Here is a 27,748-nt window from a genome sequence, read left to right on the forward strand (position 1 = left end):
ATGTGCAATAAACTCGCATAAAATTCACATCTGCTGCAAAGTGGATTAAATGTGGTTTGATGCACTTCAAGTGTGAAAGGCCATGGCACATAAATAGATTATTACAACTATTGCACTTACTTAACAATGCCTTCAGTAATTAAAAATAAGGACAAGTGCTACCACACACGTCAACAGTAAGTCGTTGCACTACAGTGTTACTACCTTGTAGTGGTTGCAATATTGGCAAGTCTACCTTACATACATACACACATACACCTATTATGATACACACTCGTATTCCTACTGTATGTCTTTCCCATGCAACATTTACCCATTAACACTTGCCGACAAACACAAATGATGTTCTTGTCAATTAAAGATTCTTTGTCATGGTTGTGCTATTTGATTGATTGGTATTCACCACACAATGTCGCTTGTCAAATTTATTGTTGCTACTTTCATACAGAAATGAAACAAGAGGTTACTACAATGTCGCAACAATGAACTTGTTACTGTGAACTGTAGATGAAGTGCATGATTGCAATATCATAGACTACTACTTTGGTTATTTAGCAAGTAGAGGCAAAACAATAATTAGAAAGTCTCATTTCAGTTTGCTATTTCCTTAACTCTTTTCCAACTTTGCAAACAATGCAGCAATTCGTTGCTCAAGATTTTCACAATTGGCTGCTATGGCATCTGCGTTAGTATGAAAACTAGACTTTACCTGTACATTAGCAACCAACCAACCATAATTTAAGCTGCTTGGTCTGATAAGATAACAACACACCTCAGACAAAAGTGATGAATTTGTTTCCAGCTGTTCTTTGATTTTCTGTTGAGTAGCATCAAGATGTGTTATATTCTGACTGAAGTCTGCAGCTACAATAACACAAGAAACCAGATGACACACAGTACAACCAAATTTGCCTATATGCTATGCTATTAGTTATATATATATATATATATATATATATATATATCCCTCACAACTGAATGCACCCGCGGGCGAAGTCAGGCAATGTACCTAGTATATGACATAGCGGTATTATGAATAACCATCAAACTATCTTGTCTAGAGAATTTTAGTTACAGTTAGATGTTTTAATTAGCAGTGAGTAGTCCATTTACAATTAGATTCCTTATGCCCCTCATTAGCTTTCAAGGCTTTGGATAGTAACAGCTGGCTGAAGTTGACATCATTTAAATTCTGATCTAGAAAACTTGCCAGTAAGAAATGAAATGTTCCTAGACTGAACTGAAATGCACCCATGCATGTAATCGTGGAGTCACCTATTGTGCAACCCCTAGAATGTCCTATTAAACACTCTACTTCTGCTGTTTTGACTATACAAAAGCGACAAACCGTTTATTCCCTTGCACGCTATGCTCTTTATAGTTTGAACGTCGCGCTTAGCAAATTATCCGATCAATGTCGGAAAGAATAGAGAGCATTATTGCTCGAGGGTTGACAACCAAAAGGGGACCCACTGATCGAAACTGAAATTGTTACCACTTTCGTTTTCATTCGGTAAGCATGCCTCGAGAATTTCAAGAGACAATGAAGGAAGCATGAGAAACTAGTAGGTGAACAAACAAATATGATCTTGTATACGTATAGATTATTATATAGGAATTCATGCAGGAATTGAGTTTTGGCAGGGAAAAGAGTATATATGCTGTGGGCCGTGGTACAGTTCATTCCACGCAGTTGTATAGTTACAGTTACAGGCGCGTAGATGGATCTTAAGAGATTTTTCTCTTGAAAGAGGTCTTTTCCTGGAGAAAAAGAGATGTCAGAAAGTACTATACAAGTCAACTAGAAGATGGTACGCAGTCTACATCAGCCAGAAAGTCCCCAAACCATGCACTCAGTGCGGAAAGTGTAGATCCCACCGTCTCACCGTCAAAAGCTGACTGATAAGAAGTCGTTCGTCAGATTCCAACAGACCATTTAAAGAGAACTGCAATACATGGACCAGAGCCACCTGCGGTAGACTTGGAAGCAATTTTAGAAATTTTCAATCAGAGGAATAGATGCAGTTTACTGTTAAGTCTTCAATTACGTTTACTGAGTCAGTGACTCTTGACTATGTGTCATTCTAAATCAACTTTGTGTTAACTAAACTTAGCCTGGGTTGACTCAAATGACGCCTTCAGTGCCTGATCTTTCATAGAGGAAATCCCGAAGTTCCAGGGTGGAGTGTATACTGTATGAAACACTTATTATAGGTTATCAGTTAATTAAAGGAGAACTCTCACCAAAATCAACAAATCTCTCAGATGTAAGCTGTCACGTCATGACACAACCCCTAGCAACCGTTAATTGCAGACTTCTACCATAACAGAGAAATAAAGCATTGAACTGTCCTGTGTGGGTGTGTTTAGTACCCGCATGTTTCTTTCAGACTAAATCATTACAGGAAGACCGATACTGTTGCACTTTTCAAGGTAAGGATTGTGAGACATATGGTAGCAAGTTGTGATTTATTGATTGAAGCAAATTGGGACCCCAAACTTATCGTGATGTGTTTATTTGCTATTATTTCTCTAGTAGATTTGTGAAACTTAGGGCAGTGCTGGGTTCATTTACTTGGCAGTACACCTCTTTTGAACCAAAACTGAGTGTGATTTCTCAGTCGTTTAGTCTCTGCCTTGGAAAAGTTTGTCATGTGTATGAGACGCTACACATGCGGTGAGCCCTGGGGCACTGGTACTCTTCTCAGCACTGTTTTCATAGTTGCAGTTTTTTAAATTGTGTTAAGCAGCCAAGCGCAGCACCCTGCAAAAACCCAAATGCAGTCAGTAAATGTGCAGCCTTGTTCACTAGAATTCATCATACGAATTTGGCAAAGGTTCCTCCAAAGGCTCTCTTAACCTATCCATGTTTGCCACTAAGGCTGTGCGAAGAACTTCACGCTCCAAGACAACCCTGTAGAAGGTTGAATTCTGAGTGATACAATCCAGTGTCCGTTGCTCCCGCTCTGAACACCAGTCATAAACATGAACACAAGTCGGTGTTGCTGAGACGACCCTGATTTGGTTCCTCTAGCTGCTCGGTCTCTAATGCACTATCATCTTCTCCACTTAGAGTTTCAAGCTCGTCTGAGTCTACCTCAGGTTCATATAAGTATGGCAATATCCGCGCTCAAATGAAGAACCTGAAATCTCTGCCATGACCGCAGAACACAATTTGAAAAACCCCAACTATGAAGACAGTGCTGAGAAGAGTGCCAGTGTCCCAGGCTCACCGCATGTGTAGCGTCTCATACACATGACAAACTTTTCCAAAGCAGAGACTCAACAACTGAGAAATCACACTCATTTTCGATACAAAACAGGTGCACTGCTAAGCAAAGAAACCCAGCACTACCCTAACTAAGTTTCACAAGTGTGCTAGACAAATAATAACAAAGAAACACATCACAATAAGTTTGGGGTCCCAGTTTGCTTTAATCAATAAATCACAACTTGCTACCATATGTCTCACAATCCTTGCCTTGAAAAGTGCACAGGAATCGGTCTTCCATGCTAACCAGCAATGATTTAGTCTGAAAGAAACATTCGGGTACTAAACAAGCCCACACAGGACATTTCAACGCTTTATTTCTCCATTATGGTAGAAGTCTGCAGTAAACGGTTGCTAGAGGTTGTGTCATGATGTAGCAGCTTTCATCTGAGAGATTGCTGATTTTGGTGAGACTTCTCCTTTAGATTAATGACTTGAACGAGTAGAAATGGCCATTACAGGTCACAGTACTATTATACTTTGGATACAAAATATTTAGCCCCACAATAACTTGTTGAGCAACTGGGTGAACGCTTTCAGGCAATGCCACAAACATCTTGATGTAACCAACTTATGCTTTGATAAAGTGTATTGCCACTACAATAAGGTTTAAAGTAGAGATGTTATAACAATTAAAATATGTGCAACATTACAAATGTCTATTGAATTGCATGAGCACTAGACTGCTTGTGTGCCTCTAAAACTACGGTTATAAGACTTGTCAATTGTCAAAAAGGCCACACACCCGATATTGAAGATCCATAGCCCCCAAGTTTGTGCAATGCAACTAGTGGCCAACACCTCAAAGCTACAGCAACTACAGAGCAAGTACTCTATATCTTCCTTTATGTTAGAAATGCTCCTAAACTACTTCAATGATCACCTATCATAAGCCTGAACAACTACTTTTCGATGCTAGTATTCTTGATACAGACATCAAACAAAAAACTAAAGAAATGAAAGCACTAGAGATACTGATGCCTCTCTGCACAATTATTTGGGGATGCAAAATAGAACCAACCCCTGGGGAAAATTACCGTATCGGGTATAAGGTAATCCGGGGTAATTCTGGACACACCAAAAATTCTGTATGTTTCAACTTGGAGCAGCTTAAGCATGAATCACAGGAAGCGAGAAGTAGCAATTCTTGTGTCAGTGGTAGCCTACCTTGTGGTCTTCTGAATCAGCTATTTGGCAGGCATTCTTACTATCCGTAGATCATGATGGGACACTAACTGCCAGGCTGTGGTGCTTCCTGCAAGATGAAAAACTTGTCCATAACTTCTTACGAAGGGCTATGGAAGGACATAGAAAATACTGGGCTGTCGGCAAGGCACTGCTTTTTAAAAGACAACTAAAAATAGTTGCTACCTCTACTATTGAGAATATACAGACCTGTTGTCCTGTCTTCTGACTACAAAGACTATGTAATGGTTCATCCTACTGTAGCTCATAATGTTATTCTTGCGGCTGTTTGTGGCCTCCCATGGGTCTGCACATTACTCCTTATGCCTCTAAGGTAGAATTTGCTTCTTAGTGAGAACATTAACAAATATGTGCACAGCCACAAGACAAGTACATTCCTCTGTTACTGCAAAGTGTTCACATCTCCGGCCACTAGTGAACAGTAAAGGAAAGCTCTCCCCAAGAAAGATACTGTTCTTGGCAAGGCTATAAATGGAACTAATCTTGAACACTTCTCAGTATCCATTTCTGTTAAAAGAACTTTGTGCTTTCTCTTCCTTGTCCATTGGATATGGTTTAACCCAAGACCAAGAAGGCCAGCTATACTGCTGAATCATTAGAGGCTGGTCTTGCAGTTCTCAAACAGCACAATTTCTTTCCAATCCTACTGTGCTACCATCACACTCATAGGTATACAAGAACTGCACCTAAAGTTTTGTACTTCCACTGCCACATCACCCGCTGTACCTAAGGCCTAAATATAAAACAGCAGTCAAATCATCTGTAAACCACGTCTTTCTAGCGATTTCAGTGGCATCCAGAGTTACCCTGCCCCTCTCCACAATAACCCGCCATAACATGCTTTCTGTCTCCACAACTTTCGTTGCTCAAAAACTGTCAGCATCCTCAATGGTAGCGTAGTAAGAGAAGATGCACTGGTAGAAGTCCTAGTCAGCACGCGTCGAAGTTACAGAGTAATGTGCGAGGTAGTAAGACATCCAAAATTACCCCGGATTACCCTACTTTTACTGCACAAGAGCACCTAAAATCACCATACTCAAGAACAAGGTTATATCTTGCAATGCACAAAGCAAAATCCACAAAAATGTCACTTCCTACATGTAGAAGTACATTTTGTCGCCATGCAAGTACAGAGATACAGACACACTGGCAGACTACTGCATGCCTCTGCTACACATGGACATTGAAGCATAATAATAAAGTAATGACATTTTGAGCATGCACAGTTTTCCTTGGACTCCCTACCACCATCAACTTAATAATGAGAGGGCATACTCTCAAGGTACCGCCTTGTAAACTGTTTTATAGCTTCAAAACAGGTAAACCAAAATACGTGGACAAGTCATGGAATGACATGGGTAAGACTCAACGAGGATGAAGACTAAACACTACACCGTAGATGACCTACAGTTTCACACACAAACACAAAACTGAAGCAGAAACACCATATACAAATCTAAAGAAGTGATACAGATACCAGGAGCAACAGGCAGGATGACAAAATAGATGCTGGACAAATTGCTGTTATCACTTGAGAAGGTGCAAATACAACCTCATAGTGCAAAAAATTGCCACAAAGATTGTTTTATTTTGGTCAAGCTCAAATTAGAATGGCAAATTCAAGCATCAAGAATTTACTTGGCCTGGCTTTATCACATCAAAACCTTTAATTGCAATGATTTCAGTTTCAACAGCAAAATTAAGGCCTGTCCACACTAGACCAGAATGGATTACGATCGGATCGGGCTAGCGAGCGTCCACACTGCAGTTAGAAAATGCTACCTCTGCCTCATTTTCGTTATCACCTGACTGATGACCCATGTGTACGTGTGGCTTCTTTGCTTGTGGAAAGCACTGATACAGCAACGTAAGGTGAGCGAGAACAAAGACGAGTGAGGAGAATTAGATGTTCTGACTACACGTGTAGTGTACGTGAAGGTAACGCCCACTATTTCTAATTGGATTCAACCGATCGCGATCGAAACCACCTCGTGATGTGGATTGGACGGATCACGATCCAGTTGCAAGTGTGGACAGGCCTTTAGCCAATAGAAGTTAAGCAATCTATTCTTCAATCTAAACAAAAATAAATTGAAGCTATAACTTTAGCACAAAAATCCCTCAGTTGTTCTGTCAGGAATAGCAACTCCAAACTACGGACCTAATCAATGTAAATGTAGTTTCAGTTACCGTATTTCTTCCATTTCACGCCACGGCATTTAAATGAGGACGGCATCTATTCGAGGGCAACGTTTAATCGAAGAAATACCGTAACTGTATACATTGTGTATGCTAACTGTTATTAATTAGAGACGAGTCCACATGGTCTAACTCTTCACTAATTCTCCCCACAGACGTGTAACCTAGAAGTTACCTTGAGAGTGTAGGTGTTGCAAAGCCTCCAGTCGAGCAACCTAACAAACACACTAGTACAAACTGTTGTATCAGTGGTAAGTGCAACGTACCAAGTCTGGTAGTAATGATGCTATTGCATCCCATCGTTTTACCACTTCAAACAGTTCATTAACCTGCAGATACAAAAAAGTACTTTGTATAGAACTACGTTCTTTATTATAAAATAGTAAAATATCGGCAGTGGTTTATCAATTAGCTAAAATGTTGAGTACACACCTTACTCTGCTGTTCAGCAGACTCCACTGCTGGTTTCTGTTCTGATATCTGGTTCATGTGGTAAAGCACAGACTACACAATTATTTTGTCAAGCTAATAGGTAAACATATAGATAAAAGTTCCAAATCTGCCTGTAGTCGAGCTTCAATCTGATCTATCTCATTCAAGTCCAATAAAGCAGCTTTCTCTTCAAGAGATGACACTACAGACTAACATCAAGTTGTTATGACAAACTAAAGATATACACAGCTAAGACAGACAAACAGACAAACAATACGATCAAAATTTAATATTTGAAATATAAGCGCAGTTGACCAGTACTGTACCATTACAGTTTTCTCAGATTCTTGAGTCTCTTGAGAAAGAAGAGAAGACTTGAAAGAAGAAAGAAAAATAACTCATTATCATTTTAACTAGTCATATTAATGGTTCCATGTCACCATTTTGCCTTCACTGTTACCGATCAGTGTTTCCAGCCTTCCCAACCTCTTTTCCAATTCAGCCACCTATATAAACATAAAGAACCCCAGTAACGTTAAGTTCTTTATCTACAAAACAACAAATATCAATGTGTAACCGTATATTGAGAAATTGGCGTGTATGTAGGGCATACCATGTAATGATATCAATAGATCAATAAACAAATAAACTGCATGATCGCATACATGGGCTTGAAAACAACCGTTGCTACGTTTTGGTTAAAAATTTATGCTTATATGAAACATATCTATTTACAAGGCCTTGAGCCATTATGCCTAACGGCAAATCATTATGTGACTATGTATCAATAAATAATAAAAAACAAAAGTAAATGGTACCTCCTCACCTTGGATAGTTGTTGAAATTTCTGTTGTTCTGAATGATAATATAGTTCGTATGTAACATGCCCTGTAGAATCAGCTAGTACATGTGCCTTTTCTTGTGTTTGTTTGATTGAACCAATGTGTGATTTCAGCTGCCTACAAAATGTACTATATGTCATCAAGGTAATGCAAACAAATTCTAAACATTATACCGTGTTAGTTCGGCATCCACAGCAGATTGTCCAGGAGCCTATTACAATGGAAGTATAGTATCAAATATTATTATGACAACTTCTTAATGTCCTCTGTCATTTAGAAGTTCAAACTCCTAGGCCCATTTGTCTAAGATTAGAATGCAAAGTTATCCCACATTACCTCACATAGAGAGAAGGGCATGCCTTTATACAAGCACATGACCATGACATCCTGTAACTAAACAGACAAGCCCTTCCATAAGTAAGGAAACCACGGAAACCCAATCGTTAGTTAGTGGCCGCAGTCAGCAAATTAAGTTACATGGCACCATTCGGAATGAGTTATATTTTTAGACAAATATTTGAAGACTTAAAGTTACAGAAACTGCCTCTGTTCACTAAATATGGCAAACTGCAATGTACAGTCGCAAGGCAAAGTTACAGCAGCAGAAGAAGACAAATAATCAATACAGGCATCACAGGCAAAAAGACATCAATGAAGTCATCAACGAGGAGAAAAAAGGGATTAGATGTATGTAATGTGAGAAAGACAATATTAGGTCAATTGCTACATGAGCTTTGGAAAATGAAATTCTGATGCGGTAAATTTTAGTGGATTTGTGTTTGGATGCATGGATAGCCTGTACGGACAATTCTGCCACAGAAGATGGCACCATTGTCATTAGACTAATCAACTGCAGTATTAATTAAAGCAAAGAACCTAGGGCCAACACTGACAGCCTACCTGAACGTCGGCCAGATACCAACAGGGGCACTGACTAACATGTAATCACTGCGATAAAATCCAAATTCCAGATGAAAAACAAATGTCTCCCCAACCATACATGGGTTACAGTCTATGCTATCTATATGCGAAAAGATTGTGCAGGAGAGTATGATAAAATTCAATGTGAAACAGAGTATGATCATGGTCTTCTACAAGAGATCTAAAAGTCGTGTTAACCCAGATTTTTATCTTTGAGTTGAGCGATTGTCTGTGACTAATTCTATTTCGCATTTGTGGGTTATAATCAGTGACATTCATGATGATGACATTCAGTGGAGGAGAATTAGGAAACTATTTGCTGCTACCAATGCTGTCCTAGGGAGATTGATTGGGAAGAGTGTGTGGTAAACAGAAAACTTGGAGGACAACTTTTCCTAGCATACGGCAGTCACTGTGGAGCCTCAACAAGAAATCAACCTGCTATACTTTGGACAATGCCTTGAGAAAAGAGATCCGGAAAGAGCTCAGAATCACCAGTCAAGACTCAATCAAAGAAAGAAGCACACCTTTGGTTGTGGAAGCAAGTGAGAGGCTAAAACAAGAGCAAATGATGTCACTTCATTGGTTCTTACATGGCACATTATGAGATTCCGTATTTCCAAGCATTTAGCTGCATGCCGGTATAAGCGGGAATTACCAGAATCTTGCTTGTCGGACTCTGGTAATGATACCGTCATGCCCATACAGCGTGAGGGAGCAACTACACATGTGGTAATTCTACTGCTCACTCTCCGTAATTCGATTCGTTGACCTAGAGAATGCAGCTTCCCCCATAGCCCAGCTAGAAAAGAGGAAAGTCAAACAGCCAAAACTTCAACCATGTTTGAGAAGCAGAAATGACGTCACAAGCCTGTTTGCACAAGTGCAGTGGCAATGTGCGGTAATGGCGATGATGGAGGCTTAGCTCGGTGATTGTAGTTTGCATACAGTACACGTATTAGTATTACATTTTCGTGCAATCATTTAATCACCAGAGTATTTTACATGTTTAGAGTTCAGTCTGTATACCATACTGGGACTCAAAAAGCAGACTGGAACTCCGATGTACGGTTGAAACTCCAACACTTCAATTATCCATTCTTTTCACTTATCCGACCCTGCTTGTCTGTGGATTGCCCAAAGGAGGTCGCATAATCGAGGGTCTACTGTACAAACCTTATGATGAGCCTTGAAACTGGAAAATGTGCCAATCAGTTTAATGAAAAATGTAAGACAACCGATTTTTCAAGTATGAACTGTGTTAGACCAGTCAGTCCCTGCACATGCACAGTTGTTGCATGGCAAACCACTGTTATGACTGTATTGAAACTTTATCATAGTTCTCGTCTATAACCATCTCTAAACTCGATATTGGAAACACGGTATGTCTGTCTATTTGTCTGTCTATTGTCTGCTTGTCCAGTTTCCAGTGCCAGATTATCTGTTTCCTTCACTCACCTGACCCAAAATGTTCTCCAAATTCATATCTTGCAACTGAAACCAATACAGAATATTTCAACACATTAAGCTGCTATGCCAACTGGCACCACAGAATACTTTATATTCAATTACTACATTCAAATTACAAGCAAGCCCTTGTGCAACCTCCTTATTACCATACCAACCTGCTGCTGAAGTTCTGAGACCTGAAAAGAAACTCATTTACCACTACTACCTATTTGCATAACAAGAACCAAATACAAAGATAATATATACTTGTGATGCAAGTTGGATGGCTGATGACTCACTCTCATCTGTTGCTGAATTAATCATCTACACATCAGCAAAAGTTGCAGTTGTCATTTCTGTCTACTGCTCGCTTTTGTCTACTTGAAACTACAACTATGGTCAACAATGTGGTAGAAGCATAAGCAAACCTTGGCTTCTTCTACGTCTCCAACAAGTAATTGAACTTCTGCCTGCAGTCTGTTATATCGTTGCTGCAAAGTTTCCTTGTCATGCTTGACTGCTGATGTCTAAATTAAATAACAATTAAAACACACTAAAAGAGTGCACTGTTATAAATAGTCTTAATGATACAGGCATGTACCTAATGAATGATACAGACATGTACCAGTAAGCAAAACAAACAATAGAAAGACGTGAAAGAAAGTCAGAAAATTCAACTTGATTAGGTTCTACACTTTCTGCACATTTGTTACAACCAATATTTACCGAATTAATAAAATTTCTTTCAAATTAATTTATTGCCATATATGGCAAATAGCTGTTTGTGTAATATTGTAGTTCATGTGAATATTATACATATAAATGGAGTTCAGGATTACAATGTGTTCTCTCTCAACTCTGGCCACATGTTTGAGTTGACAAGTAATTATGAAGAATTCTAAGCAAAAACAACATAAGTATACTGCAACCAATGCAATTCCAGTGTCCGACAAATTGGTAGCCCGGGCACCCGGGACAACCAATTTTTTTACGGACAACTGAATAATTGGTGTGTAGTTGCCCAGGGACAACCAAGGTAGTGCAATGGATCTGCTTCACGTGGTGATGCAAATGGCATGTCAGTCTACTGTAACCGCTACATCTAAAGCAATAATAACGCGTGGCAAGAAGACGGCAGGTGGCAAATGCCAAACAAGGTGTATAAAGCTACTAAATGGTGTGATCGAGTGTGCTACTTGGGTACATGTATCAGATGACAAAATATGGGTGTGAACTGCTGTTGTGAGTAATACATAGTTGCACGTGCTGAGTATGTTACTTTGACAATCTTAGTAGAAGTAACTGTAGTTCTAGAGGTGTCATTGTTCGCCTTTCTTCTACAACTCTTGCATGGCATGCACTTTAGCAAATCATTAGCAGGTCAAAACATCTGTCCAGGTGGTGGCAAATGCCACTCCTCAACATTCTTGCTTCGTGTATGCACGCGTGTGACCACAATCAGAAGAAAGGAGGTCCTAATATCACAATTGCTGCTCTGTAAGACTTTCGTTCCAGCTTATAGTAGTCATTCCAGTGTTGTTCTTATGTAGACATCTCAGTCGTGCATGCTTCGTGTTTGTTTCTGATGGTGTCATAATTTGAAGTCGTGATTGATACTAAGTTACTATACAGATATAATAAATCAGTCACTAATAGTTTCAGCTTGTAATTGTACATGCATGAATTCTATTGAGTATTTGTGTGCTGCAGTAGTGTGTAACTGGACACACATGTGTGCGCGACCACACACATGCACAAATTCCACAATAGACTAGTAGTGTTGTATAAGAGGAAATTGCACGGACACCCATAGTCAGCAACGGACAACTGAAAGATCAGTACGTGGTTGCCCGGGGACAACTACAAGTTCTGTCAATTTGTCGGACACTGAATTCTGTTCATTGGGCTTTCTTTTGGCATACAGTGGATTTTGGTAAGTGACCAACTGCTTCAAAGGCAGTCTTCAGGATAGATAAGACCACATAAGATAGACAAAGATAGTTTGGATATATTTGGATACTCTCTTGAAAAAATTGTTAACAGTAAGCCATTCACAAACGTGGAGAAAAAGCGAGTAGAATATTACTAGAAGAAGAGATTAGAGCTAAGCTGAAGAACATAAAGTTTCCATGATGGTGCGTCCAAGTTCACACCCAAAATGGGCAGAGCTATCAAACAGCTGAAGCTGAAAAAGTCAGCAGGACCAGAAAATTCTAGAGCAGAACACCTAGCACAGGGAATTCTATCTTAGCTATACATTTATGTGTCATATTTACTGCCTTGTTGTGACATTCTTGTGTTCCCAAAATTTCTCTAGGCTGTTCTTGGGCCAATTATCAAACATAAAGTCACCACTGTGGATAACTACCACGGTATAGCAATATCTTCATTACATCTACGCTACTGGAGATTGTTCAATAAATTAAAAAGATTGCAGAACACTATGAGGTCAACCGTTTAGATTTAAGAGTGGTCACAGATGTTCTGATTGTACCCTTGCATTAAGAAATCTGTACGGTATTCCTTGGAGAGAGGAAATCATGTTGAATTTGTCCAAAGCATATGACATGTTGCATACTACGAATTACTTGAAACATCTTGAATACTGAATGTCCTATCTACTTTGTAAGACTGTTCTACACCTAGTACTCAAGCCAAGATATCAAGAGTCAAGACCGGTTCACAGTACAACGCTGGCACAGTGTCAGCGAAGACGCTGGCACTGTACCATTCACACAGCATTGTGTCTAAAAGTGTCCATCGCACAAAACACACTGCGACAGTGGTCTGGTGCTGCAAAGTAACCATGTGTGCACAATGTACAGTACTCGCAACAGACATGGACGACAACATTTTGCTCTTGTTGCTGCTGCTCCATAGTCTCAAGTGTTTTCTTTCATCCTTAGGTCCTTGTAGTCCTTTGACTGAATTTGCTAAACGCAGGGAAAACCACACACAAACTCGATGAAATCTTTCATCAATGCCATGTGAACAAATAGAATAGCCCAGATATGTGCAGTTGCTCTGACTGACTTTTGATTGGTTGAAAATGAGCACGTAATGTCATCGGACGCTGGGTCACTTCAGGCTAGGACGCTCAACAAGCATCGTGCGAGCGTCAGGGATGCTGACATGTTCACAGCGTGATGCTGACACTCTCTCATTGTCAGCATCCAGCACGGTCACAGGATGCTCGTGCTAGCGTCATACTGCGAACCAGGCTTCAAATGGAAGCACTGTCTGTTTTGAACCTTTTGAAAGCATAAATAGACAAAGACAAGGTAGCATGCTATAACCATCTTTGTAAATGAGTACCTCAATGACCTATGTCATTGGCAAATGTAAGGGTATGGTGCCAGAAAGGATGGATTGTATGCAGGCTGTTTAACATATGCAAATGATATAACTTGTTATCTTCGACTGTATTGGGAATGAAAGATGTTTAAACATCTGTATCGTGTATGTAAAAACACATAACTTGGATCAGTTGCAAGAAAAGTACTGCTACAACTTTTGAAAAAAGTAAATTTGTTCTTGAGGGAGATGTCCTACATTCTAACAAAATGATCAACCATTTGAGAGTTATTCTGTACCGTTGTTGCAATGATGCATCAAACAGAGAAAACAGGATAAGAATTTTTTGTGATGCAGTAAATACCATGGTTGCAAAGCTAAAGGGTTTCTGCATATCTGAAGAAGTGTAGACAATTGACTACAAACTATTTCCTGTTGTGGCTTTGGTAGCCATCTGTAGATCCTTGATAGAAAAACAAAGATACAAGTGGTCAATATTGGGTTTAGAAAAGGAATTAGAGGTGTTGGTATGAATTCTATTCTGATTCTATTTACAAACTGGTCTGTGGAGGCTGCAGACAGAATGCTAAATTTCATGGCCAGAGAAAGAGTACACTTTGACGTCTTACAACCATCACTCAAAGAATTCCAAATAGAATGGGAAAAGAATCTCTTCGTACATCACTTAAATTTGGTAATTTAAAATGATGCATAATTACAGCGCAAAACACATTGTAGGCATGAATGAAATGGATCTTTGGTTAGATAACATTGCAAACACAAGGCACAAGTTCAGTTGGAATCAGCACAACTGGACATGAGAAAGATCGATTTACAGTTGCTAACATGAGTCATCATTCATATGCAAGATAATTCTTGGATAACCAAGGAGTTGACACTCAACGTTATAAATGGCATGAGGCAGAATGCCAGTGGCTCAACACCTATGTCTGCTCGTTTGGGACGACTTCAGAGACCACAAAACAGATCGCCTTAAAGCTTGCACAAAACGTCGTTTACAACAACGCTGATCAAGTATCTATAATACAAGGCTGCATCTCATTAGTTCAAGCCCCCCTCCCTCCCGGTTCGCTGGAATAAGTCCTTGAAAGAGCTCTAATGTGAGCTCTGGAATGAATGGTCAATTAGCGGTCCAGCTACATACACACTTGGAGGCAGCAGATGTGCTCCCAGTGAGGAAGAATGTGCCCAATGGGCAAAAATTGCATGAACTTCCACAACTACAAATCCCATTATCTACTCTTTTAAATGTGCAAGCATAACAGCAGCACGTGATAGAAAAGAAGATGAGATGCTGAGAATCCTGTCCTGGCTTCGAAGGTTGGATGAAAGCTTTATCATGTGCCACAACCTGAATAGCCCAGCCAAAGCTGTGAACAGCGCAAGAGGAGCATCTGTTGTCCCTTTCAGAAGACTTGGACATTGACGGTTTGAGGTAGATGACTTGCTATAGCCTAATAACATAAGTGGTTTTGTCTCTATGTTGTTTTAGTCTTTAGTGAATAACAATGTGTGGTGAGCCATGTTGTCAGAAGAGTTTCAAATGGCTTTCTCTATACTGCCATGTACCAGCAATTAAAAAAGCTTGTCAACCTTTGTTTCATGCAAATTGCACTTGTTTTCTCAAATTTAAATGTGTTACACTTTCAATATTTGTAATCTAAAAATGCTGTTTTAGTCAATTTTGGACACTCTGATGCTAATAAGAATGTCATTTTCGTAATCACCACAAAAATGCATAAGTTAGGCTAGAAAGAAAAAGGGTTTGCCATGGGGGCACGGGAAAAGTCACAATTCTGGAGTAGACCCACAGACTATTGAGAGAGGTATAAACTACACATACAAAAGGACAACACAGTGTCCTCGCTAGAGCCAGCAATGCCAGCATTTTGCCCCTTGGAAAGGTTCATTACCGAGTGACGGAAAAATTCCAGCATTTTGACAGTTGAACCCACACAAAGTTGATACTGCAGCATGGAGTGGAGTGAGATTTCAAAGTGGCCTACACTACTTAGTGGCTAATTACTGGTGTGTGTGTGTGTGTGTGTGTGTGTGTGTGTGTGTGTGTGTGTGTGTGTGTGTGTGTGTGTGCACTGTAACCACCCTGATTGTTCATTTCAGGCATTAACAAGGCAAGCTTCATTAGTCACCAACGTTGCCATTCTTCCGCCTCAAGAACTCCAAGTCAGCTTTGTCATCAGACTTTCAAACAACAAGGTCTATACAATCACCAGCATTTTTGTCGAGACAGACCTCGAGCCGTGCAGACTTGATGCTGTACCTTCATGGTAATCATGGAGTACACACAGAAAATGGATGGATGGACGGACTGAGGGATGAATGGATGGATGGATGGTGTGTGTGTGTGCGCGCGCATGTGCGTGCATGTGTGTGTGTGTGTGTGTGTGTGTGTGTGTGTGTGTGTGTGTGTGTGTGTGTGTGTGTGTGTGTGTGTGTGTGTGTGTGTGTGTGTGTGTGTGTGTACCTGTGCTGCATGACAGTTGGAATGCCGCAATGCTTTAACATGCCCCTCACTTCTACAAAGATGAGTCTACCTATAGTTAGGCCAGCAAAAGAGCTGCAAATCCTATAAGGGTGACGTTTCAGTTCTACTAATTATTAGTTATGATTATGCATGACAAGCGGTTCTTATACTCAGGCAACAATCCCACGTGTAATAATGTGCAAACCAAAACTGTGCAGACTAAGTATTCTACATACATTAATTGTTATTTAATATTATAATATCTTACAAGTTCAAAGTCTGGTCCTTTTGCTGCATAGCCTGCCGCTTGGCGCCTTCCAATTCTTTCTGAAAAGTCTATCAAACCAAATTTGCCATAAGGATCACTTGACTGATTATCTATTCATAAAATACCATAACATGACAATGTTTATTGCAAATATTCATTCAAAAATTACGGCATAACTGTGCTTTCGATGGCATGCGTTATAAGTAAATGTCACTAAAACTACTGCAATGTTAACTAAAGCTATTGATTATGACCACATGCTGTTATAAAGTGAAGTGCTGTTAGACACAAGATTGATGCATGTTAAACACAAGAGGAAAGAAGTATGTCTACTCTAACGCAAAGAATGGTTCTGTGTCTGACAACAAGAAGATTGCAATCAGGGAACATGATGATGATCAAACAATGCAGTAAAGTCTAATCCACATTTCAGCTGAGACAGCATACAAACAAACATTTCTACATGTAGCCAATGTCTAGTCTATCGCATGAAACACGGGTAGAGTCACGTGAGAGCAAAGAAAACGACTGAACAAGACTGTTGAGTTGCCTGGTAAATTTATAATGACATGCCTTGAGGTATAACAACACTCTGGTATATTCACGTCATCCACTACAGTCCACATTACTCAAACTCGCTTACACCAACCTTCTGGATAACGCAAAAATGTCTTTTGCCCCAACCTTATTGCCTATCAGAACAAATAGACTCTTGTAAGACGAATTTGATTATGTCAGGTTTTTGCTTATCTCGGTTAAGAGGACCGATCTATATTTGAGAAGACTCCGGGTAAATCCAAGAAATCAACCACGTGACTGTTGCGCACGCTTGATGAGCCAGTCAGGCAGCATCCATGTGTTCAAAAATGGTTACTAGTACTAATGTCGGTAGCTAGTGACATTGCTCCACAAATAAAGGATTGATTTGAAGTGTATTGAAAGCAGTGAGAAGAAAAAAATTACTAATCACTTTGGGATCACACTAACACTTTGTCGACAATACTTCAAGACAAAGACAAGTACAGAAAGCTTCATTCTTATAAAGGAAAGACCAAGCACAAGGACGTGGCCAAAGTACTAACTTGGCTTATGTCTGCCAGGTCAGACAATGTACCGCTTTATTAGTAGTACAGTCGTAGTGGTCAAAGACAAAGAGTTGGCAAAGAATTAAGCTAGGTAAACCTGACTGGCCTTGCTTACTGACTTACTGAAGCAACTAATGACATATGTAAACTAAAGAGACAGATAGATGCCTTTGCTATATAGCCACACAGCACAGGACTCAGTTACTTTTTAGATTCTTATATTAATTAAGTGACAGTAACTGGATATAGATCAAAACATAGACTTTCTGATAAGAAACTCGGCAACTCTCACAAAACAATCACCTCTCAGATGAAAGCTGTCAACTCTATAATACAACCTTTGCAACCAATTACTGCACACTCTTACAATAACGAAGAAACAAAGCATTAAAATTTCCTATGTGGGCATGTTTAGTACCTGTATGAGTCGTCACAGTAACTCTGATTGCTGGTTGGCAAGGAAGACCGATTCCTGTGCACGTTTAAAGGTAAGGATTGTGAGACATATAAGGTGGCAAGTTGTGATTTATAGATCAAATCAAACTGGGACCACAAAGTTATCATGCAAGTATCGACTGTATCGGTACAACCATAGAGCCTCAAAAGAAGACCCTTCTTAGATTAGTTCATAGATCATGTCTCGTTGCATTTGGGTGTGTTACGAGCACTTAATATGGTTAAACTTAAAGTGCTACTTCCAAACGAGGGTCGAGAGTAACTCTTCATGCTACATACAGGGAATCGTCTAAACATATCATGGCCAACTCTCTTCTTCTGTGGTTGGCTGGACCGTAAGCATCTTGCAAAAGATACTACGCATTGTATCTTTCTTTCAGCAAGTCTTAGGATTTGGTGAGAGTTCCCCTTTAAAGGGAAACTCAAACAGAAATACAATCTGATTTCAAAATGTAAGCTTTATCGTGAAACTTCGTGCTGTGCTACTTTCAGGCCAGCCGTCGCCATGGTAGTGGAGAAATTGTGTGTTATGTAGGAGCATGCACCAAACTGACACGTCATTGTCGCTAATCTCTGCCTACACCAAATGAACTGCGTCCGTAGCTCAGTTATCTTGCCAGTAAACTACACGTAAACTAAACAGGAATGGTACCTATAGAGGTATCTTGTGTTTTAAGGCCTTAGAAGAGCTCTGTGTAACAAAAGTAGGATGGTAGAGGCCGTTTTCTCCAAGCAGACTTGACCCTCTCCTCAGAAGATGAGGCTAGCGCAATAAAACTCGACGGTAATTAGCATCAGCCTTCGAGAGGCCTTCATAGGCAGACATGCCCCTTCTTGTTGTTCTCTAGTCCTACATCCATATAAATTTAGCTAGCAGTCCGGTGTGCTCAGCTTTGGCGACCAGCATGGCTTCTAGATGTCTCACGAGCCGCGATAGAGGACCGAGTATCCGGGAATGACAAAGGGGCGGTATATTGCCATGGTCACGAGTCTACACACTGTGGAGGATGAAACAACTTATCTACTGCAGTACCAGCTACACAGACTATATCATTGCGCATGGGTAAAAGTCTAAGGCTCAATCAAAGCCATTCTGCACCTGTAACACTTTGCCTAGCCGCTGTTTGAAAGGGGCATGTCTGCTTCCACAGATCTCTCCAAGAAAACCTCATATTCGAACACCCTGAATTTTTCTCTTTGTAGATTGTTAGAACGAGGGCTACGCTAATTACAGTTGAGTTCATTGCGTTAGCCTCATCTTCTGTGAGAGGAGAGGGTCAAGTCTGCTGGGAGGAAACGGCATCTAGCATCCTACTTTTGTTGTAGAGAGCTCTTCTAAGGGCATAAACACAAGCTCTCTCTATAGTTACCATTCCCGTTTAGTTTTCGTGTAGTTTACTGGCAAGATAAATGAGCTACCTAGACTATTCATTTGGTGTAGGCGGAGCTTAGTGCCAATAGACCTTTTCTGTGGGCGTGGCACTAATGACATCATCGCGACTTACGAAACACTTGGGTGCTACTTTGATGTCTTGGCGTTTGTTAACCGCCTGAGTTTGTAGCGAAAGCAACCAGTTTTCTTTCGAACTTTTACTAGTGCGTATAGCGATGCATCGAATCAGGTTTTGCATCTCTTGCAGACATGAACAACCTCTTTCTGATCTCTGTCGTGACTCTGTGCATCATTTTGAGTGATGATGTAACATTTAGACTTGACATGCAGACATGAACTGTGGGTACGTATATACAAATTTGCGTACGTAGTGTGATACGTGTTTTGTGTGTGTTGGACGTTGTGATGTAGGTAGCAGGTAGGTAAATTGCTGTGAGTAATTGAATACTATTACTACACCATAAATATGAAGCTGAACAGCAAGTGGCAGTGTGTTGTTTCCTGGAGCATGTGACACAGTAGACCAAAATGATAGTGAGGCCAATATATTGACATATATAATATATACAAAACAATACTTGATATCATTAACAATAATTGTACTGTAATTAACAAAATATATTTCTAAATAGACTGCTTGGTAAGTTCCTGTATGATATGCCACCAGTAAATAGTTTTGATACAAACATGACATGAGCAGATGGGATACATGTATTGTAACTAATGCCTAAACAGTGTGGTGGTGTTTATAGCCTGAGAAAAAAAGATGACTGCAAACACTTATCTGAAGGACGTTCTGCTAAATAATATTTCCGTTGCATCAATGATGCAAGTCATCAATGATGCAAGTCATCAATGATGCAAGTCATTTCTAAAGAAATCTCTTGAAACAATTGTGGTAGACTTTCATGTAGAGTATTTCTTGGCAACCATCAGTCGATGTCATTCAAACAATAATACAGAAAGTTGATTCATGTGATAAATGTTGTGAACAAGAGAAAGGTCTTTCATCTCTAGGACCATAGGAAGACAAACTATAGAAAAAACTCATTCGAAGGTAAGAGAATGTTGTTTCTTTGATTTACTGTCTGCAAATGTTGTATGTCTCTTTGACCAGTATTTTTAAGCGAACTGGCAGCATAATTCAACAACTTAATTAACAAAATTTTAAATATTTAACTGCAGCATCCTGTGTATTAACAAGGTCTTTTCATCATTATCCTGAATTGCCTCAACTCTTCAATTCCCTTCCATCCTCATTCGCCGTTCAAGTAACTTGATGCAGTTCTGCTTTTCCTTCAATTCCTGCTGCAGCTCCCCAAATGATGCATTGCACAGTCAGAACTCAAGAAGAAATCATGCATTCCCTTCCTACCTCTCAGTAAGAATACCACCAGACTAGTCTAAAGACTTCCTCTTCACGTCGGTCATTCCCTAGATGATGCAAATTCTAGGAAGTACTCAGGAGGTGCAAACCAAACCATTTGGTAAGTGTGTATACCACACAGAACACATATAATCGATATATCATACTACGCACGTAACCCTCAGTTCACGTCTGTCAAGTCCCAACGTTATATTAACACTCAAAATGACGTGGCAGAGCCATGACAGAAATCACAAAATGGTTGTTCATGTCTGCAAAAGATGCAAAAGACATAAGAGTCGGGTCTTAATACGGCCTTACCTGATTCAATATATCCCTATACGCGCTAGTAAAGTTCAAAAAGAAAACTGGTCGCTTTCACGTGGTTAACAAACGCCAAGACATCAAGTAGCACCCAAGTGTTCCGTAAGCGCGATGACATTGTCAGTGCCACGACCACAGAAAAGGTCTATGACGTGTCAGTCTGGCGCATGCTCTGCACATAACCCGTGTTTTCTCTGCTACCAAAGCGACTGTTAGCCTGAACGCAGTGCAGAATGAAGTTTCACGATAAAGCCTACATTTTGAGATCAGGTTGTATTTCCGTTGGAGTCCCCTTTTAAGTCAAAGCATTTATGTGATCTCCTAGGAGTTCAAGTTTTCAAGACCCCACACTAGCAGCATGCTATTGAAAGTAAGGTAATACAATAATATATGAATTGAATATGCAAGTAAGCCATTACGAGTAATATAAACTATCTGTGTTCATTAGATCATCATTGACCTTAAAGGAGCACTTCACCTGTCCGCGTATCTCTAATTCCACCCTCGGCGCTATCTCAGAGCAAACTTAATAGCTGAGCATTACGATAAGGTAGAAACAAAATGTACGAGGCGGTTTTCCAAATAACGTCCAATAAGTGAAGGTTTCGTTTTACTGCTTCCTGTGGACTTTCATATTTGCTTAGGCAAAAGTAAAACGTGCTTTTGCATTACAGACTCACCTTTAATCAACGGCGAAAAGCACACATACGGAGATGGTTCAGCTGTAGAATAAAGGCACTCTGTGCACGTGATTATGTGCGGTACTGTACATTTCCATGTGCTTTTTGCATCACACAAGCCCTTTTGTACTGCAGAAAGAAACACGGAGGAAAGTGCAAAAGACCAAGCGATCACAAGTCATTCAATGCGATCCATGTGGAGTCTACAACGTACAAATGACTGAGTCGCTTATGAACTGTAACTGTTCTATTTCACTGTCAGAGTCGCCTGAAACGTCTAGACCTGTCTCTTGTGTGCTCTAGTAGTTGGTCTCAGAAAGCAAGACCAAAACAATGCACTGCACAACACAGCAAGCGTTCGGTCCGTAGCCCAAGACCTTAGCGTACATTAACGTCTACTGCCTGAGCGACAATCGGTGAAGTGTTCCTTTAATCATTTTGTACCACACATAATTAATGAAGCTCTAAAGTGCTAAATCCTCAGCTGCTAGCTTACTAAGTGGGTTGCAAGGATGCATATTCTAGGGTAAGTCATCAGATACAAGGTCACGTGGATGTCACTACACACCACACACCAAGACATGTCTAAAAACAGCTGGCTGAGAAAGAATAGGCAGTCTTTGTGTCAAATAGCTTAATTTGCATTCAAATCTACGAGAAACATGGTACTATACCAGTATGCATACTGCTACACAAAACCAGGGCTCAAAAAATAGGTCGTCAAGTCATCATTTGACGAGTTAAATCTTACAACTGACGAATAGCTTGTAGTCTAGGTCATCAAACGACTAGTTTGTAATGGCGTTCTCAGTATGCAGGTGAATAGCTGTACTGTACTGAAACATGCATCGCTTCGCAGTTGACGCTTGCATTGGGACATTTGTCGTACAATGACATGTACGCATAGTAAATTATTACGCCCGCAGGATAAGTTGACTGCTCATATCCCAGATAATGAAACGGGGTGTGCGAGAACCATCTCAGGATTCCGACAGAGTAAAGGCATAAAGTTTATGACGTGAGGAAGTGGAGACAGTGGTAAATCCTGTAGGTCGAAATAAGGTAGATATGATTTCAGTACCAAGAAACGGACAACTTCCACAATGTAATATGTGGAAGTTTGGTTGAAACCCCGCCTTGTTTTGACAAAGAGAGGTGGTATGCATTTAATCACTAATTCAATTAGCTATCACCATTGTCTTCCCTGCCTCCACGAAGATGTCTTAGCTCTGCCTAGTGTAACGCGTCGTATCCATTGGATCAGCGTTAATGTGTTGGATACTCTTGGTTGCGTGCCATTATGAAGTATGGAATACTGCACTGTATGCTTGCACTAGACTTGTACCCTGTCCTCTCCTCGCGCAAGCTCCAAAATGGCGGTATATACCACTAAACACCATGATTGATATCAACATGATGTCCTAGACTAAAAATTTAACGACCTAAAATTTTTGGAAACTTGTCAAATGACGACAACTAGTTGGACCGATTTTTCAAGCCCTGAGAACAGAGAATAGACTGACATGTGTACATAACTGATAGTTACTAGTAAAGTGGACCTATGCGGAGAAGATAATACCACTCACATCCGTCTATAAACCCGCCCACATCTGGCCATCGAGTTGCCAAGTCCTCTACAGTGTTATTACTATAACCCTAATGCAAGCATATTTCCCGTTAAGTTAATCAAACTCTTCTCAATCTTCTACTCGTGTTATAATTCAAAATGTACAGCTGCAGAAAACAGTTAAAACTCTAGACTCTGAATTAAACCTAGCAGAGGAGGTACAAAGCTAGCGTGCGTTAAAGGTACGCCCATAGGCAAATTTGGTCTTCTCTGTACGCGTTTCCTTTGTTTCTGTGCTGCTGTATGCCAGGATGTACTATAAATAATGACTGATAAGAGCTGCTTTTGTAAATTTATGTTTACGTGTGACTTCACATGGTTACGCTGTCAGTGGTTTACAATGTTCCGTCTTTCCGTGGTTGTAGGACCTTTGTTCTTCATTGTCTGCGTGAGACGTGATGAGTCGTTATAGAATGCTGTATTGTAAGTTATCCTAAGTTATCCTGCAGTTTTCGGTGAGTAACGACCACAACTCTGTGCGATGTAGAAAGCTAGCATGCGCTAAAGGAACGCAAACAGGCGAATTTGGCTTTTAGCTAGCAAGGCAGTCAAAACGTAATGGTAACTACAGTCAGACGTCTCCAACTGGTAATAAACCTTACTCTATAATCCTATTAGGATTCTGACAGCGACTAATGTTCACACTTCCAGCAAAGCAGTTACCTACGGTACACGTACAAGATAGTCTACAACTCTGCTTGACCTGATAACAAGCAAAATTGTAGGAGTTACAAAATGTGGCAACGCTAATCCATCAAGGAGGCATGGTTAAACAAATCCATCGAATGCCGCCTCTACCTCCCCACTTCAGCTGATTTGTGCCAGGCACGGTTATATTAATTATAAAAAGAGACCAACACTCAGATGGTATCGATACTATCCAGATGTTGCACTCGGTGGCTCAAGCCAGACTGAAGTAGGCATGTGGTTCAAATACAGGGCTTAGAAGGTGTTTATTAGATGAATAGAAGGATTGCCCAAGTAGCGCTGTGCTAGCTTTCTACCTCGTCTGAAAACCTAGTAAATGTGCTGAACACAAAAATCTAAATTCCCTACTCATACAGTAAGTTTATGTAGTAGTTACAACGATTGGAGTAATAGAAAAGTAGTCATGATAAACAGATGATTTTCCAGCTAGTCGCCACCCTAACAACTGCTTCACTGTTTGTTTGCGTGAACAAAGAATTTTTACATAAACATTTTCTAACATTCAGGGGGTGTCCTGTACCACTCGTTCCCACACACAACACCACAGTATAGTCAGGTGGCAATACAAGTTTCACTGCAGTTCCACTTTATTTCCACTAGCAAGCAGCTTCATGTGCAAGACCATCTATAATTAATCAATTGACTAATACAGTGTAGAAAATAACCGTAGGACATGGGAGAATGTCCCACCAAATGTGCTGTTTGTCCGACCAAATACTGCACCAGTGTTGGGACATGTTTGGACGAAACATCCATTGGTACAGTAGGCATTTAGATATGGTAGTGTAAACCTTGTCTCTCAGCACGTGATGGCCTTTTCAATAGTGTAACTATTAATTTCATAAACTTAGGTGCCTCCTAGCATGCTTCATCAAGAGAAAACCTCATGCAGCTGTCTCTAACGCCATTTCTCCCTTGGAAGTTGGTTGTAAAAAATTACATGCAAAATGACTGCAGTAAGGAAGGCACTTAATTATACATGTAACACCATACAAGAATGTCTTACCTAGGCTCAGTCTGCGAGCAAAATAATTCCCTATTTTCCACACTGCTAATACTATATTGAAACTGTTACTGTACGTACCTGTACGAGAGGCATCTACTGTCCTGCCCCTAAACGTCATGAAAGCCTGGTCTGTGTCAACGTCTAACTTTTCCACGCTCTCGCTGGTGGTATCATCCTATATAAGAGAATGATTACGTCTGGGCAAGACGCAAGTCTCTCCAACAGAATTCACATCACCTCTCCTCCTTCTTCCCAAAACACTTTCCCAGAACTCTCATACACTTCCGTCTCTTTCCGCTATAAACACTCACAATCACACGAGTAGTCGCGAAACTGACGGGAACGAACGAGACTGACCGTTAGGGAGGGAATAGCCATGTTTTCACATCCGGGATAGTGATATACGAGTCGGCGCAATGGGCATTACCCTAGAGGTATGTCATATGGTTAGAGTGCAGCCCTTGCGTGCAACATTCAGAGGGGTCTTTACCTGTTTGTCAATGCATTAGAAGTAAGTGTACTGTATTAGAGGTTTGCGTTCTCGTTAGTGGTTTGTTTGTACCGTATACGTAATGTACGTGTGCGTAGTCTCGTGTGTGTGTGTGTGTGTGTGTGTGTGTGTGTGTGTGTGTGTGTGTGTGTGTGTGTGTGTGTGTGTGTGTGTGTGTGTGTGTGTGTATGTGTGTGTGTGTGTGTGTGTGTGTGTGTGTGTGTGTGTGTGTGTGTGTGTGTGTGTGTGTGTCTGTGTGTGTGTGTCTGTGTGTGTGTGTCTGTGTGTGTGTGTGTGTGTGTGTGTGTGTGTCTGTGTGTGTGTCTGTGTGTGTGTGTGTGTGTGTGTGTGTGTGTGTGTGTTTGTGTGTGTGTGTGTGTGTGTGTGTGTGTGTGTGTTTGTATGTGTGTGTGTGTGTGTGTGTGTGTGTGTGTGTGTGTGTGTGTGTGTGAGTGTGTGTGTGAGTGTGTGTGCGTGCGTGAGTGTGTGTTCGTGCGTGAGTGTGTGTGCGTGCGTGAGTGTGCGTGCGTGCGTGAGTGTGCGTGCGTGCGTGCGATGTGAGTGTGTGCGTGCGTGTGTGTGTGTGTGTGTGTGTGTGTGTGTGTGTGTGTGTGTGTGTGTGTGTGTGTGTGTGACTGAAACATAGATGGGTTGATGCTTTACAGTGAGACAAGTCATCTTTCAAATTTGACCTGTTTCTTAGATCGTTTTATTGGTGCTCCATCTGCGATGCCAAACCCATTGTGGATAGGGCAGAATTCAAGGTTCAAGGTGTGTGTGTGTGTGTGTGTGTGTGTGTGTGTGTGTGTGTGTGTGTGTGTGTGTGTTTGTCAAATTGAAAGGAACCTTTGAGTTCTGATTAGAAACAGCAGAGGTAACAATTACCATTCTGTGTAGTTCGGCATCACTCTTGCTAAGGCAAAAATTCAAGCTTTTCTTGTTTGTTGGAGAAACGTTAGGCCTGTTTTATTTGTTAATAGGTTCAAACTTATGTCATTAGGGTTTTGTCACAGGCTTCTTATATTGATTTTTATTAGATTTCAGTAAGAGCAAGAGCTCTAACTTATTCTTATCAGAATATTAGCATCATTCCATTGTAGATGCAAATAGAACAATGCATTCCAGCTTCTATTACTTAAATCATTGTTGACTATATTGGCATATTTACGGTTGATAATATTATATACCGTATAACCTGTTATTTTTGAGGTCTTAAATTACTGTGATTTGAGATTTTAGATGGAAGTTTTAATTATTGCGAATTAAATTTCTGCCTTCCCAGTTACTGGTACACGCATGTACATGTGTTGAACAGTGACTTACTGGTACTCCGAGAATAGGCCTAAATATCTGCAAATTTTTATTTGTGAGTTCTGTAAATTTCTTTGCAGAATTCGCAGAAATATCATGATCACAGAAATAACCAGTAAGTTATAAGGTAAATAACTAAAATGGGCTCTAAAGTAAAGATCTTTGAATTGAAATAGAAGGTTTATCAGCTACAACTCAGAGAGCAGCGGCAACCAGAAGAGAAAATCTGAAGATCAAAAAGTACGACCAGGAGCTTTTGCCTGGAGGTTTTCGACCAACATTTGTGCCTATAGTCTTGAAACTTTTGGCTGTTGGGGAGAGAAAGCTGAAGACTATTTGAAGAAACTGTCACAGCTATCAAGAGACGAAGACGAAAAGCCAAATGCATCAACATTCAAGACATACTGGAGAGCTGTCTTTTCTGTGTCTACATCGATTAAATTCTGGAGTGATTGACAGAAAAATGAAGAAGATTGTTTCAAGAGACAGCCAAATAGACATAAATAGTTGTAGGTAGAACCAAGCCCTTTGGCTTGGGTAGTATTTAGTTACTTTGCTTAGATGGTGTATATTAGTTCAATATTTGAAAATATATGTATTGACAGACAGACAGACAGACAGACAGACACGGGAACTTGCACATTAGATTGTCGAATATAGTCTTCCAGGTCTTTTGGGCCTTAGAAATATGTTAAGAAAATGTATTAGACTTTGAGAACTCTATAGCGATCAGTAGTTTGCGTTTCATTGTAATAACTGTGATTTATGAAAATATACTACCATTGACAGACAGACAGACGTTCTCTTGGATCTTGTCATGTATTTACCAGTCTTAATTGCTGCTTAAAAGCTGCTCTAAATTTATAGCAAAATAGTAGTCACAAATGCATGGTATTGGACAGTCCATATAAGCA

General features: G+C 40.3%; 2 protein-coding genes across 4 annotated transcripts; one reads left to right on the top strand and one right to left on the bottom strand.

Moving 5' to 3' along the window:
- Window positions 1–412: 412 nt before the first annotated feature.
- Window positions 413–25,483, bottom strand: LOC134193021 (dynactin subunit 2-like). Of its 3 annotated transcripts, none has more exons than XR_009972001.1 (19): window positions 25,391–25,483; window positions 25,271–25,330; window positions 25,112–25,208; window positions 16,389–16,456; window positions 10,749–10,847; window positions 10,588–10,644; window positions 10,497–10,517; window positions 10,330–10,365; window positions 8,124–8,161; window positions 7,935–8,067; window positions 7,549–7,614; window positions 7,435–7,482; window positions 7,240–7,317; window positions 7,109–7,180; window positions 6,943–7,005; window positions 6,775–6,891; window positions 6,668–6,713; window positions 773–864; window positions 662–709 (listed from the first exon to the last, which is right to left on the bottom strand). XR_009972001.1 is itself a non-coding variant. In XM_062661799.1 (18 exons), the coding sequence occupies exons 1-18, from the start codon at window positions 25,409–25,411 to the stop codon at window positions 608–610; spliced, it is 1,191 nt and encodes a 396-aa protein (XP_062517783.1). In that variant the 5' UTR covers window positions 25,412–25,483; the 3' UTR covers window positions 413–607. The 3 variants fall into 3 exon arrangements, 1 of the variants encoding a protein (XP_062517783.1); XR_009972002.1 differs by having other exon boundaries at window positions 667–709; window positions 6,639–6,713; XM_062661799.1 differs by lacking the exon at window positions 6,668–6,713 and having other exon boundaries at window positions 413–709; window positions 6,852–6,891.
- LOC134193022 (uncharacterized) lies at window positions 25,446–27,499 on the top strand. Its single transcript, XM_062661801.1, has 4 exons — window positions 25,446–25,544; window positions 26,227–26,294; window positions 26,915–26,949; window positions 27,011–27,499. The coding sequence occupies exons 2-4, from the start codon at window positions 26,253–26,255 to the stop codon at window positions 27,288–27,290; spliced, it is 357 nt and encodes a 118-aa protein (XP_062517785.1). The 5' UTR covers window positions 25,446–25,544; window positions 26,227–26,252; the 3' UTR covers window positions 27,291–27,499.
- Window positions 27,500–27,748: the final 249 nt, after the last annotated feature.

This window comes from Corticium candelabrum, chromosome 17, assembly GCF_963422355.1.
Source record: "Corticium candelabrum chromosome 17, ooCorCand1.1, whole genome shotgun sequence".
Taxonomy (NCBI): domain Eukaryota; kingdom Metazoa; phylum Porifera; class Homoscleromorpha; order Homosclerophorida; family Plakinidae; genus Corticium; species Corticium candelabrum.

Coding starts and splice junctions, on each gene's coding strand:
- LOC134193022 (XM_062661801.1), top strand. CDS start 26,253: ATGCCAAACCCATTGTGGATAGGGCAGAATTCAAGGTTCAAG. Junction 26,295..26,914: donor GGCAGAATTCAAGGTTCAAG/GTGTGTGTGTGT, acceptor ATTTCTTTGCAG/AATTCGCAGAAATATCATGA. Junction 26,950..27,010: donor CATGATCACAGAAATAACCA/GTAAGTTATAAG, acceptor GAATTGAAATAG/AAGGTTTATCAGCTACAACT.
- LOC134193021 (XM_062661799.1), bottom strand. CDS start 25,411: ATGGCTATTCCCTCCCTAACG. Junction 25,331..25,390: donor TGGCTATTCCCTCCCTAACG/GTCAGTCTCGTT, acceptor GAGTGTTTATAG/CGGAAAGAGACGGAAGTGTA. Junction 8,068..8,123: donor GTGGATGCCGAACTAACACG/GTATAATGTTTA, acceptor TACATTTTGTAG/GCAGCTGAAATCACACATTG.